At 36.0% G+C, this 15,200-nt stretch overlaps 1 protein-coding gene across 1 annotated transcript in view; it reads left to right on the top strand.

The window, feature by feature from the left end:
• Positions 1–15,200, top strand: part of ACSS3 (acyl-CoA synthetase short chain family member 3) — a 145,074-nt gene that overhangs the window by 125,463 nt on the left and 4,411 nt on the right. Inside the window, exons 12-13 of the mRNA XM_027592708.2 lie at positions 1,049–1,130; positions 3,287–3,409. Coding sequence (XP_027448509.1) covers positions 1,049–1,130; positions 3,287–3,409 — 205 coding nt within the window. The remainder of the gene's footprint in view (positions 1–1,048; positions 1,131–3,286; positions 3,410–15,200) is intronic.

Genomic DNA, 15,200 nt, shown 5'->3' with positions numbered 1-15,200 from the left:
GGAGGCTGGGGATGGTGGAGCTGGGCTGCGGATCCACCTGTAACGGCACTTTCTGCCTGATAGAACATGAGACTACAGTTCAGAGCCTCGGAGGCCTAATGTTGGGGTGGAGGATGCAGGACGTTGCCTCATGTGGGCAGTAGCCATGTCTACTTTGTTTTCAGTTTTCTCAGAATCAGTACTGTGAAGTCACTGCTTCACTTTGTATTTTTTATTACGTGAGCCTGGAGAGGGAAGGTTTTTGGAAAATCCATAAGTTTTACAGCATCTGAATTTCCAAACTGTAAAACATCTGAAAATGTTCTTGTGTCCAGAAAACAATTGTTCATTTACTTGTATCAAGATAGACAGATAAAGATGAAGCCCTTGCCAAGTGTATAACACCTGTTTGATACTATGGAGGAAAGCAAAAAATATAAGAGCAAATTAGTTGGAAAGAAGGGTGTATCCTATCTTATATTTTATATTCACAAGTATCTCCATGTGTTCATCAGATGAGAAATCACATAGATTGGGATGGTCATGAAAAGGAAGAATACAAGAGGGTGTAGTGAGAGGGAATTCCCTGATGCAGATTGATTAGGAAGGTAAGATTGTTCCTGGAATGTTGACTTGGAGCATTTCATCACACAGAGATGGGCAGAGGTGGCAGTTAGGACCTTGGAACTTCAAAAAAAAAAAAAAAATTATTTGCCTATGGTAGAAGGATATTTGTCCTAAAAAGTAATTCAGTGATGCATTTGTGGTTCCTTTTTGCAGATGTTATGCTTCTTATTGAAACAGTGATTGCTGCTAATATCTATTTGAATGCCAGCTATATATGCCTTTTGTGACCTTTCCAGAAACTACAGTCATCCCTCAGTGACGCTGCTATGTCATGGTCAGCTACTTCAGCCTCAGTTAGACATGATCTGTCCAGTAGATTTAGGGGTTATATTTCAATGTGGGATTTGACTTGCAATTATCCATCACACTAGAAAATTATTCTAATCAATCTATCTTTATTACCACTTTGATCATAATTCTAACTGCTCTGTTTTTATATAAGGTTGCCATTACCACCTGGGGCTTTTTCAGGACTCTGGAAGAATCAGGAAGCATTCAAGCATTTATACTTTGAAAAATTTCCTGTAAGAACTTTATTATACTTTTCTTTAAACCTTCCAAAGTACTTCTTTATAGTTCTTGCCTATTAAATTGAGCACTCAGTCCTGGAATCATAGATAACAATACAACTTTTAAAGTTTATCTGGACCAAGTTCTAGATCTCAGAAATCAGAATGCCCACACCCCAGTGATCGAAACAAGTCATTTTTATATTTATTTTTCAGTCTCTGGACATAGACATTTCTGTTTCTCTTAGCACATTTTCCTGAATTTTAGCAGCCCTCAATATCAGGAAAGTTTTTATTAAATTAAAGACTTTTGGGGGGCTATCTCTGTTCTTTCCTGCATTGGATCCCTCTGCAGACTGAGAGCACCTGATCAGAATTGTACCCTGTCACTGGGACCCCTTAATCTATGCTATGTGAGCAAAGTTCATTTGGATTGCCCACAGTTTTATTTTTCCATTCCCTTACCTATTTTTGACATTCGTTCCTGAATGTTCTCTTGGCTTTTTATTTTAAATTCCCATTTTAAAATACAGATACATGCTAGACATGGTGTTCCTGTAGCACAAACTCCAGTCACCTGGATGACAAAAACTGTTTTTGTCTTGTCATTTACCTGTTTCTCCACGTCACCGAGATGTGTTTTGTGTTCATAACAGCACTTTACTGATAATACACATCAGGTCCCACCATCATATTGCTGCTGTCCTTTGACTTCTATTTCTTTCCGAGAGATTCTTGGTTCTCATCATGCAGTAGGTGAAAAAAAAAAAAGGTCAGAACTTCATTTAAAAACAAAAACAAGTTTCAGTGTTTAACAATTTATCTTTATTATTTGTGAGTGAAGGACAGGTAATCTAATCAAGCAGACAAATGACAAGATTTAAAATAGCTTCCTTTAGAAAGAGATCTTGGAGTTAAATGACCTCAGTAGCTGAGATTAAACAGGCCCCCGATGGATAGAGTGTGGCCAGGAAGATTTGTTAGTAGAGTTGACTCCAGGTCAGCCCAATCTATCCGCCCGATGGGCCACCGTTAAATCATCAGAGTACTGATATGATTAGTTAACACCTGACAATGGCAAATAAGGTGTGCCTGTGGTTTTAACATGATCACCTTTAACACTGAAAGCTCCTTCAGAGTCTCAGTTTATGGTTAAACTATGTGGAGTGACTCTGTATATATATTCTTGCCGTGTTACCCTGACTTCAAACTTCTCATCTAAGGGCTTGATCACAGCACAGAAGGGTTGAGTAACTTGCCTATAGTTTAGAAGTGATGGAGCTGAAAATGGAACTCATAATGGCCGGTTCCACGGTCCGTGCTCTTTAACTGTACTCTAGGTTTTCTCTCCAGTAGTAATTGCAGTAAGAGCTGCCAATTACTGAGGGCTTATAATGGGCCAGGGCCTGCCCTCTTTAGATACACTATCTCGTTTATGCTTCACAGAAGCCTTACAGGGTATAGTCCACTACCCTGTTTAACAGATGAGCGCACTGAGTCTCAGAAAGAATAAGAAGCACAAATAGTGACTCATCTGGATTGTTGCTAGAGCCCATGCTTATTAACGTAAGTATCAAGATAACTGAAAAGCATTAGAAGTAGTATTTGTTTCTACTTATTCTTCTTGATTCTTCATTTCTGTTGTGATTTCTGGACCAGTGAAGATGTGCTACTACTTTGAGTTGATTAAAAATTAAATTTCACCCCTATTATTATATTTCATGGAAGCTAGAGTCTAACCCAGGTTCATGTTAGTAAACTAGCTCTCTATTTTGTAATTATTTATAGAGAGCTTTAAAGCTTTTAAAAATTAATATAATTAAGGAAGAAATCTATCAAAGAATTACTTTGCAATACCAAAGTATATTGGAAACATTGAACTGTTACTTCTCCATTAAAAAAAAATTGAGTTCATAAACTTAACAACTTTCAAACATTTAACTTGAATATATATATAAGAATGCTTAAATTTAGTCCTGGCTATTAGTGGAGCAAAGAGATTCTAGTAAGTTATCAAAATCAAAAGGAGTTTAATTCCATAGCCTAGTAATGAAAAAAGTCAAATGCATGCAGTAAATCCATTTCTATCAGATTTTATATTATAAGAAACCTAAATGATTGCATTACCTAGCAATACATGCTAATTAAACATTATCGGTTCTTATTTTCAGGGATACTATGACACCATGGATGCTGGTTACATGGATGAAGAAGGCTATTTATATGTTATGTCTCGAGTTGATGATGTGATAAATGTTGCAGGTCACAGGATTTCTGCAGGTGCTATTGAAGAGGTATTGATGAATATGGATTTTCTGTTCCTGGTAGTTTTTAGAGACAGAGCTGAAGTCAATAATTGAGGTTAAGTCAGTGTACCTGGAAAATTACCGTACCCTTCATTGGATGTAGAGGCTAGGTTACTCTTGTATCTCTCTCACCTCACTTCCTCTTGTGTAAATCCTCCTATTCTTCTCACCTCACTCCCTGATCTCTGTCTGGGTGGTAGGGAGGAATTTTAAGAAGCTACACATATGTGTTATTTATAGGAGAGCTTATATACTTTTGCTTCTTGATCCTTGCTACTTCGTTGCCTCTAGCTTCTTGATTTTTCTCTTGCTTAATAACCTGGTTTGCATATCGTCTTTAACTGGTGTGAGATTTAAACATTTTATTGTACTCTTAAATCCTGAGAATTTTCTTCCAATGTAAATACGTTGTCACAAAGTCCCCAGAAGAGGTTTCTTTTATAATGTTTTTTAATTTGTATACTTACATTGAGTAAAATCCACTTTATTGTTGTACAGAACTATGAGTTTTTATACTTGTATAGATTCTTGGTACCATCACCACAGACAGGATACAGAAAAATGTCAACACTGCCAAAGAATTCTCCCATAACATTGACCTTTGTATTCTGACCCTCCCCATCCCTGGTGACTACTGATTTTTCTGTTTCTATGTTTTTGCTTTTCTAGACTGTCATATAAATGGACTCATACAGTTATGTAACATTTTGAGACTGGGTTATTTCATTTAGGAAAATACATTCGAGATCCATCCAAGTTTTTGTGTGTATCATAATTTGTCCGTTTATATTGCTATGTAGTATTCCACTTGTGGATGTACTAACCAGTTTCTGTATCCATTCATTCACTGAAGGATATTTGGATTGTTTCTAGTTTGAAACAATTTTAAATAATTCTGTTATATACATTCATGTACAGGTTTTGGGGCAAAATTTGTTTTTATTTTTCCAGGATAAATACCTATAGTGAGTTGGCTGGGTTAGGTAGTAAGTGTATGTTTAAGTTTTTAAGAAACTGTCAAACTGTTTTCTCAGTGGCTACACAATTTTACATTCTCACCAGCGGTGTTTGAGGGTAGAAGTTTCTTCTCATCTTCATCAACACTTGGTGTTATCATTATTCTTTATTTAAACCATTCTATTAGATGTGTAATGGTATCTCATTACTTTTAATTTACTTTTCCATAATGACTTAATGATGTTGGGCATCTTTTGACATGCTTGTTTCTCATCCACATATCTTCTTTTGTAAAATACCTGTTGAAATATTCTGCCCATTCTTTGAAAATTGGGTTGTTTTCTTATTCTTCAGTTTTGAGAGTCCTTTATCTGATACATGATTTGCAAATATTGTCTTCCAGTCTGTGACTAGTTTTTATATTCTCTTAAATGTGTCCTTAACAGAGCAGAAGTAGTTTTCATAATGTGAAATCAAATTCAGTTTTTTTCTTTGACAGATCATAATTTGGGCATTATATCTTAGAACTCTTTCCTAACACAAGGTCATAAATATTTCTCCTTTGTTTTGACGTAAGAATTTTATAGTTTCATTCTTTACATTTGCTTTATTGTTTTACATTTTGTATCAGTTTACATTTACATTTTGAGTTCTCATGTGTGTGTATGGTGCAAGATGTAGGTTGAGGATTATTATTATTTTTTAATATGGATGTCGATGGTTCCAAGAATCAATTATTGCAAAGACTGCATTTCTCCTTTGAATTTCCTTTGCACCTTTGTCCAAATCAGCTGACAGTATCTGAGTGGATCTATTTCTAGAGTCTCTCTTCTGTTTCATTATTCTACATGTTTATCTTTTTACCAATACTATTCTGTCTTGATACTATAGCTTCATGGAATGCCTTAAAGTTGAATAGTAGCCACATTTGCTCTTCTTTTTCAGAATTGTTTTGGATGTTCTAGTTTCTTTACTTTCCCGTATATATTTCAAATGAATCTTTTGTAGTTACAATGGATTTTTATTGGGACTGATTAAATCTATAGATTCTTTTGGGAAAAATTGATATCTGATCCATACTGAATCTTCTAATCCAAGAATTTTGTATGTGCCTCCGTTTCTTTAGGTCTTTTTTGATGTTTCATCAACATTTTACACTTTTTAGTATACAGATTTATAACTAAGTATTTAATTTTTAAGCTATTGTAAATATAATCTTTTCTTAAGTTTTAGTTTCTAAATTTTCATTGCTAGTGGGTAGAAATACCATTGACTTCCTTGAACTGGTAATGCATTTTTTTATAGATTCTTGAGATTTCCTATATAGAAAATCCTATTGTCTGTGAATAGAGATAGTTTTATTGCTTTCTTTTCAGTCTAAATGCCTTTTATTCCTTTTTCTTGCCTTCTTGAACTGGCTAAAACTGCAGTATGATATGGAATAACAGTGGTGAGAACCGACACCCTTGTCTTGTTTCTGATCTTAAGGTAGAAACATTCAGTACCTTACCATTAAGAATGTTGTTTCCTAAAAAAAATAAAATAAAAAATTAAAAAAAAGAATGTTGTTTCCTGTAGGTGTTTCTGTAGATAAACTTTATCAAGTTAAGATGTTCATTCTGTTCCTAATTTGATGAGGTATTTTAAGAAATCTCGAATGAATGCTGAATTTTGCCAAATGGCTTTTTATGCTTTTATTGATATGATCATTTTTTTTTTTAAGGCTTTTAATACATGAATTGCATTAATTAATTTTCAAATGTTCAGCCTTGCATCACTGGGATAAACCTTACTTGGTTGCAATGTATTGATTTTTTTTTTAAAGATTTTATTTATTTATTTGACAGAGAGACACATAGCGAGAGAGGGAACACAAGCAGGGGGAGTGCGAGAGGGAGAAGCAGGCTTCCCGCAGAGTAGGGGGCCCGGGGCTTGATCCCAGGACCCTGGGATCATGACCTGAGCCGAAGGCAGATGCTTAACAACTGAGCCACCCAGGCGCCCCTGGGTGATTTTTTTAAAAAACATCTATAGTAATTTTCTTTGTTCTGAAGTTGGTTATGTGTGGTAATCACATAGCCATTCCATTTTTTTTGAATAGCATTTGAATCATTTATTTTTTGCCATCCTTTCATTTGGCTCATTATGGATCCATACAGATCCATCATCTGGATCATTATGCTTCCTATGGACTTCTTGTAGATAGCATACAGTTGGGTCTTATTTTTATTTTAATCCAATCTGACAATCTTTATCTTTTTAACTGAGATCATTTACATTTAAATAAATTATTCATATGTTTATATTTATGCCTATCAGTGTATTAGTTTTCTTTTTGCCTCTTTTTCATTCCTCTCCTATACCCTATCTCCTATCTTTTAAGTCATTTCATTCTTTTTTTGTAGCTTCTGTTTCTTTACTGAAAACTGTGTTTCCTTTTATTCCAAGAATGTTTGCCCATTCTTCTTGCGCCATGGCTATTGTTGAGTTTTTAATACTCATCTTTGGTTAATTTTATACTGAATGTGCAAATGAGGTGTTATGGGTCAAAGACAGATTTCTTTTAAGTGTGTCATCGCCCTCTTAGGTTCTAGCCTTCGTTCGCACATAAGTGCTAGACACTTCATAGATGAGAGATGAGGAAGATAATTTTTGTCGGCTTATGAAGAGCAAGGAGTCATTCATCTTCCACCCTTCATCAGAAGGTCTCCTTACAAACATAAGGGCCTTATTCCAAATTCCAACTCTTTGATATGTAAATAAAATCTCTCCAGGAGCCAGATAGCCCTGTGTGTCTCAACTCTTAACAACTTAGAAATGTTTCCAAGTTCTGAGGCTTCATCTTTTTTTTGACATGTAAATACCTAGGAAGCTACTGAGCCAGTCTCCCCAGCACACTGTGAGTTTAACCTAGGGATCTAGTCTAGTCCAGACTTTAATAATTTTGCCCTCCCAGGGAAATTAGAAAAGTTTTATTATCCTTTCAGATCAGAGCAATTAGCCTGACAAACAGCTATAGATCAAATTCTCATGGTATTTGAAAATTCTCAGGAGGCTAGAGGTTTTTAGAGGAGTAATGAGGAATCCAGGAAAGTTTTATCCCTCTGCCACCATTATAATAGCTGCGTTAAAATTTTTGTCCGATCATTCTAATATTTGGGTCATCTTGTCATTGGCATCTATTGATTGATGGTCTTTTTTCTTAAGAGATGTTTAGGTTTTCCTGATTCCTTTTATGTCTGGTAACTTTAGATTTTTATCCTAGATATTTTGAATATTACATTATGAGATTCTGGATCCTGTTTAAATCATCTGGATTTGTGTTCTTGTGATTACTTATTTTAGTTGAGAACAGACCACCTGTCCTTATTCACTTTTTGTGGACTGTAGTTCCAATGTCAATTTGATTTTCAGTCTTTGCAGTGATATGTGGTCCATCTCACTTGTGTCTCTCCCAGAGACCAATCTGAAACTTGAGTTAAGTGTTCAGAATCTACACTGTGCTGAATCTGGTTGGATTCATGCATGCACGAATCTGGGGTAGGCTCAGGACTTCATACACAGATTTAAAATATCCCTTTCTCCAGCTCCTTCCTCTCCATAATCTACTCTTCACTTCCTGATTTCCAAGGATCCCCACTGCTATTCTTTTGGGTAAAAAGTTGGGGCTTTGTGTTCCCTGTCTTCTTATCAGGGGTCAATACTGCATGTTCTACGTGCACAGCATCCCTGGGCAGAGGATGAGACTGTCTCTTTGGTAGCACTCGCTTAGTGTAGAGCAGAGCAAGTTAACAGGGATCTACTCAGGGACTGGATAGCTGCTCTTGGAGCGGGGGGCAGTGGTGCAGATGGCTCTGAATCTTTCTAGGCTCCCTTAGAGTGTGTGCATGTGTTTGGGGCGGGGGTCCCTCAGGGTTTCATGCCACAGGCTGTGCACCAGTAGTGGAGAAGGGGAAGGACCCAGCTCTTTTGCTGGCATTCACTTGGAGTAGGGTGCAGAGAGTCAATAAGGTTGCTACAGCTCTGTAGGAAGGAAGAAGGGCACTGCTTCTTTGTTGGTGTTCACCTGGAGTAGGGAGGTAAAATGAAAAGGATTATTTCCCAGATCCTCTATCCTTTCCCTGGACCTCTATAAAGGCAGACATTTCTTAGGGCTTTTCTGTCTGCACTTATTGGCAGCTGCACCTTTTGGTCTACTCTAGCACCCAAGCCAGAATATATAGGAGGCAAAACAAACAAAGAAACAAACCATAATGACAGCAAAACCCAAAACCTCCAAAGAAACAAACAAGATGGTTGTGTCTCAAGTTCTTATAATTTTAAGAGAGTCATCCGACCTGTTTTTTTAGCCAGAGTTTTTCATTGCAATTAGTGAAAGTGATAAGATGGAACATATTTCTTCCATCTTTTTCAGAACCAAACCCAGAATAATTTTTAAATGGAATAGAGCAAACTGAAGTTTAAATGAAAGACAATGTTTAAAAATAATTCAGTGGGATCAGAGTGTGCAGAATGAAAGCTTAGTTCTCCTTCCTATAATTTGAAGATGGTCACCTTCTTTGAAAGTCATACTTACCTTCAGTGACAACAAAATAGCTTAACGCTTCTTGTCATGTCGGCTTTGTGTGTGTGACAATGTAATATCATTTGAGTAAAAGGAAAGAACTTTATATAATATTTTGGAATAAGTGGCTTTGTGTGCTATCATAATATTATCTTATTTTTAACCTACTGTGAATTTTGTGATAACCTGAAATTGAAATTTACGCTTCATGTATTTTGGTGTGTTGGCAAAATGTGGTTCTGGTCGCATGAACTTTTAATTTCTTGCCTGTAGGAGATTACCTCTAATATTCACCTGCATTTCTGGCAGAGTCAGCTAATCAAAATATGGAGATTACATATGCAAGGCTTTTATTATCAGTCAAAGTTCTTGGTTCTCTCTTATTTTTAGAACAAAAAGAGAAGTATCAACCTATTTAAATATATGTTTTAATATGTTTCTATTGACATCCTTTTCACTGTATGTAATCAGAGAATGAAGCAGGCAGAAGGTAGGCAGTAAAATGACAAAATTGAAAAAAAAAAGCATGCTAGAATCAATAGTTTCCTACAGGAATTTTGCCACTAGGTCTTGGAGTACTTACAGCACGTAATAGGACACCTGTCAGCCTTGAAGCCTTCTTGAAGTGAACGTCTCCCTTTATATGAATTAAATGATTAACTCTATCATATATTTATGTCTAATAAGGAAGTTAGTACCTCAATTCATATCAGGCTTGTCTTCTTCATGTTGGCATTTGTTAGAGAGTTTTGAACTAACATTCTTTACTGGATTTTTCTCACCTCCTAGCAAAATTGCTTAACATTGATAATTAATGTGTATGTTTTTACATACATATTTTTATTGGTTTTATTGATGACATAACCAACATTTATTAAAGTGCTCAAACCTTACTTTATTTGTAAATGCTTTCCAGGACTCTCACTAGGATTCTCAATTGTCAATTCTGAATGTTGGATTCCACTCTGAGTTTTTGAAGTGGATTTGAGGGTCTTAATTCACGGGACTCTCATTTGTAATAATTAAAAATAGACTGAATGTTATTTTTATATAGTGTGAAAATCTGTGTCTTTCCAGTTTCTTAAAGTAAAATATGACAAGTGCATTACCTTACATAAGACTAAATCAAACAAATTCTATTAAAATTACTACATTAAATACATTTCAGGAAACTGTATGTTCTTTTCTGTTCTCATCATAAGAAACAGTTCTAGAATAGCTTTTATAAATTTAAGAGCATCTTATCCTTGCAGATCTCAACACGTGTAAGGGCCTTCTGTAACTATTAAGTAATAATCATATCTATTTGAAAAGTTGATTAATGTTTGAGAGCCTGACATCTAGCTCGACACTTGGGATACTTCAGTGGAAGTTCAAAGTGTCCTTAAGAAAATTGGGTCTGAAATCTGCTAATTCAGGTCTTATGAGCCAAAATTACTAGGAGCTAATGTGGTCCTTCTTGCTTGGTTCTCTTTCACTGTTGTGGTCAGGTTTTCATGCAAAGACACCTCCAGGGAACAAATTAGGCTCCCTGGTTTCATTCTTTCACTTGTAGTTTAAGTTTCATTTTGTTAAATAATTCTACTAGTATCCTTGGGAATTGTTAAAATATGGCACTTAAATCCTAGAGCAGTGTTCATTGCAGTTTGCCCTTTGGAAGGTTATTCGAACCAAAGTTTCACTGTTTGTTTTCCAAGTTAGCTATTTTGTTTGCTATTTTTAGGATTGATTTCTTCAGGAATGAATATATTTCCATAAAGTGTGCATTCAGCAAAGATGCCATGTAATTTCACTTCTACCCAGCATTAAATGACTACTGGTTTTAAATAGTTGTAAAATTGCTGAATATTTTCCTGAGTACAAATATGAATATGATGATAATGTGGAATCTAACAGTTTCCTAGATGACTCCAATATCAGAGGGAATGAAGAAGCATTCTTCTTCCCACTGCAGAGGCAATCTCCTACCAAAGACTGGATCCTGCATCTTATGAAGGTGCTTGATTTAAACTAATACTTCTAAAATTAAAATTCTTAAAAACATAATTGAAAAATCTGTGTAATTCAACCCACTAAAGTTATAGAATCTTTCAAATCCATTAAAATATACACAAAAATGACAGTATCCCCTTCAAGCTCTATTACAAAGCTGCAATCATCAAGACAGTGTGGTACTGGCACAAAAACAGACACGTAGATCAATGGAACAGAAGAGAGAACCCAGAAATTGACCTTCAACCCTACGATCAACTAATCTTTGACAAAGCAAGAAAGAATATCCAGTGGAAAAAAGACAGTCTCTTCAACAAATGATGTTGGGAAAATTGGATAGCCACATGCAGAAGAATGAAACTAGACCAGTTTCTTATACCATATACAAAAATAGACTCAAAATGGATGCAAGACCTAAATGTGAGACAGGAATCAATCAGAATCCTAGAGGAGAACCCAGCAGTAACCTCTGTGACCTTGGTCGCAGCAACTTCTTGCTAGATACGTCTCCAAAGGGAAGGGAAACAAAGGCAAAAATGAACCACTGGGACTTATCAAGATAAAAAACTTCTACACAGCAAAGGAAACAGTCGACAAAACCAAAAGACAACCAACAGAATGGGAGAACATATTTGCAAATGTCTATTCAGATAAAAGGCTAGTATCCAAAATCTATAAAGAACTTATCAAACTAAATACCCAAAGAACAAAAAATCCAATCAAGAAATGGGCAGAAGACATGAACAGACATTTCTCCAAAGAAGACATACAAATGGCCAACAGACACTTGAAAAAGTGTTCAACATCACTCAGCATCAGGGAAATACAAATCAAAACCACAATGAGATACCACCTCACACCAGTCAGAATGGCTAAAATTAACAAGTCAGGAAATGACTAATGTTGGTGAGGATGTGAAAAAGGGGAACCCTCCTACACTGTTGGTGGGAATGCAAGCTGGTTGTAGCCACTCTGGAATACAGTATGGGGGGGGGTCCTCAAAAAGTTGAAAATAGAGCTACCCTATGACCTAGCAATTGCACTACTAGGTATCTACCCCAAGGATACAAATGTAGTGATCTGAAGGGGCACTTACACCCCAATGTTTATAGCAGCAATGTCAACAATAGACGAATTATGGAAACAGCCCAGATGTCCATCAACAGATGAATGGATAAAGATGATATATATATATATACACACACACACGCACACACACACACAGTGGAATACTACTCAGCCATCAGAAAAATGAAATCTTGCCATTTGTAACGATGTAGATGGAACTAGAGGATAAGCAAAATAAGTCAGTCAGAGAAAAGCAATTATCATATGATCTCTCTCATATGGGGAATTTAAGAAACAAAAGCAGAAGATCATAGGGGAAGGGAGGGAAAATAAAACAAGATGAAATCAGGGAGGGAGGCAAACCATAATCATAAACTCTTAATCATAGGAAACAAAGGAAGGGTTGCTGGAGTGGAGGGGGCTTGGGGGATGGGGTAACTGGGTGATGGACATTAAGGAGTGAAGGGGTTTAGTGAGCACTGGATGTTATATAAGACTGTTGAATCACTGAACTCTACCTCTGAAACTAATAATATATGTTAATTGATTGAATTTAAATTAAAAATTTTTTTAAAAGACTGGAAAATGCTATCAAATTTGAGTGGGAAGGGATTTTAAATAATAACTCTACATATAGTTAATCTATCAATCAAATTTGACAAAATAAATACATTTTCAAGATATAAGGACAAAGAAGATTTACAGATCATCCCTACCCACTATGAATAAATGATGCTTGGAATATTACAAAATAAGAAAAAAATGTGAGAGAAATAATACCATAAGACAAGAAGCATCCCAGTATCACAAGAAAGGATTGTGTACTGCATACTGCTAGCCTGGGAAAAGATCAAAATTCAAGATTTGATGTATAGTTTCTCCTGAACACGTATCGCTTTCACACCATCCTAAAGGCAAAAAGTCATAAGTTGGAACCATTGCACACTTTTGGTGAGACAGTTATCTCTCAAGTTGTATCATTTTTTTTCAGTTCTTAACTGTCAGTTAATCACGGATGCTTTATGGATTGTACCTGCAGGACATATACGAAAGTGGCTTTTGCTATTTTTACCCCCATAGGACATTTGTTTGGCTTCTGTCCCTTAAATGTTGCCAAGACATACTTTGATGCTTTCCTTTTTAATGATTCAGTCGTTGAAATCATAATTTGGCATGTAAATATTATTTGTGGAGCCAACATAGAAAGCTGTCTCCCTCCCTTTATGACATCATTTTAACGCTGATAGATTAATATTTTATTTACTATAATAATGAACCTCATTTACAGATGACATAAAATTCTGGTAAATGATTATGTTGTTCACAGATTTTTAAGAGTTTGTCCACAAACTGGACAAAAAACTGAAACTTTGATATTGTAGAAAACTGTGTTATATATTACTTTTGAATTTAAAATACTCCGCCCATATGGAAAAGCAGTCAGCATTTTCCCATCCACTTCTAAACATACTAACACTGAGGATGGAAACATGGCGAAATTAAAACAGTAAGGTGAGAGAAGGTGTTTGATTTAGTTAAAGATTTGGTGTTTGATTTAGTTAAAACTATACCAGTTAGGTGACAAAATACCTGGATGATCAATTTTTTTTAATAGTAATTTGAACAGATACATTGGCATTTTAAAAACTAAGGTAGAGAGGCTTATGGCACCAGTGAAAACTTTAATAAATTTTTTTTTTTTGACAATCAAAACTCTGGTTAGGCAGGTAAAATTTTTTCTGTTCTCAGTAAGGGAATCCTAAATCGGAATCAGAGCAATGGGCCTACCAAGTTTATATTCTATCTGCTATAGACAAAATACTCTCTTCCAAAGACTGTGACTGACTTTACTACCTACCAGTACAAATCTCTGGCAATAAATATTTGTCTCTAAGCATATGGACCTAAACCATAAATAAAATCTTAATAAATGGGAAAGCTGTTGAAAGCACTTTGAGAGTTCAGATTGAAGCACTGGGAGGAGATGGTGTTGTATGGCCTGTTTAGTTGGTGTTTTGCAGAAGCCTTTTAGTGACGCCCAATTAATGGAAGATGAGGTGCATATCTCTATCTCAGCAATGAAGTTAATAAAATGTACAGCACAAAAATCATTTAACACATACTATCCTCAGGAGTATAAGAGTCAAAAACTATGTGGATGGCAACTCTTACAACTCAGTCCTTCAACATGGATGGTAACAAGAGGATAGAGGAGATGTTGATTTCTCTGTTTCACTAGGGGCTGTGTGAGGTAGTGCACAGGCTAGTAGTTCACTGAGTCTTCCAGGACCTCAGAGAAGAGACAGCTCATTTTCAACTTGGCATCATTAAAAGAAAGAAGAATTCACGGAAACTTTGGGCCTTGAGAGTGGAGTGTCCTAGATTCTGTGGGTTTTTCTCCTCTCTCTCTGGTTGTGCCTTTTTAGTCTAGTTTGGCAGTTCCTCCTTTTTCATGTAGCTGTTAGATGGTGGCGTTCCTTAAAGCTCTCACTCTTCTCACTGCTTTCTCCCTAACTGATCTAATCAATGTCTATAGCTTTCATTACCTTCTCTGCACTTAATGACATTCAAATGTGCATCTCCAGATTAAGACTCCCATCAGATTCAACTGCCTCAAGGACATTCAAATGTGCATCTCCAGAGTAAGACTCCCATCAGATTCAACTGCCTCGACTCAGATATCTCCAAGGTGCTTCTGTGGAACATCTCCAAGATTGAATATATGATCATTCCTTCCAAGCCTGGCCTTCACTAGTATTTTCTGGCTTAGAAAATGGCACCACTATCCAATCAGCTGTTCAAGCCAAAAAGCACAGAATCATCCTTGGCTTCTCTACCTTCTTCTTGCCCCATATCCAATTTACCATAAAATTGTGTTCATTTTACCTCTAAAGAAACTCTAGAATCTTCATACCGACTGTCATAGCCTTGGTCTACTATGGTAGCCTCATGGGCGATTTCAACAAACTGTAATACTCACCCTTAACAATCCTCTATTAGTTCTCTACAATGAACCCAAAGTAAATTTGTTTTTCAAAATACACTCTGAAGTAAAAGAAGCCAAACTGAAAAGACTAGATACTGTATGATTCCAGCATTCTGAAAAAGGACTTTGGAGACTCTGAGAAGATCATGTTTGCCAAGGGCTAGCAGGAAGTAAGAATAAATAAGCAGAGCATAGGAGATTTTTTAGGGCAG

The sequence above is a fragment of the Zalophus californianus genome, chromosome 9 (assembly GCF_009762305.2).
Source record: "Zalophus californianus isolate mZalCal1 chromosome 9, mZalCal1.pri.v2, whole genome shotgun sequence".
Classification (NCBI taxonomy): Eukaryota; Metazoa; Chordata; class Mammalia; order Carnivora; family Otariidae; genus Zalophus; species Zalophus californianus.
The sequence above is the reverse complement of the archived record's forward strand: the minus strand, read 5'-3'. Positions and strand labels throughout refer to the sequence as shown.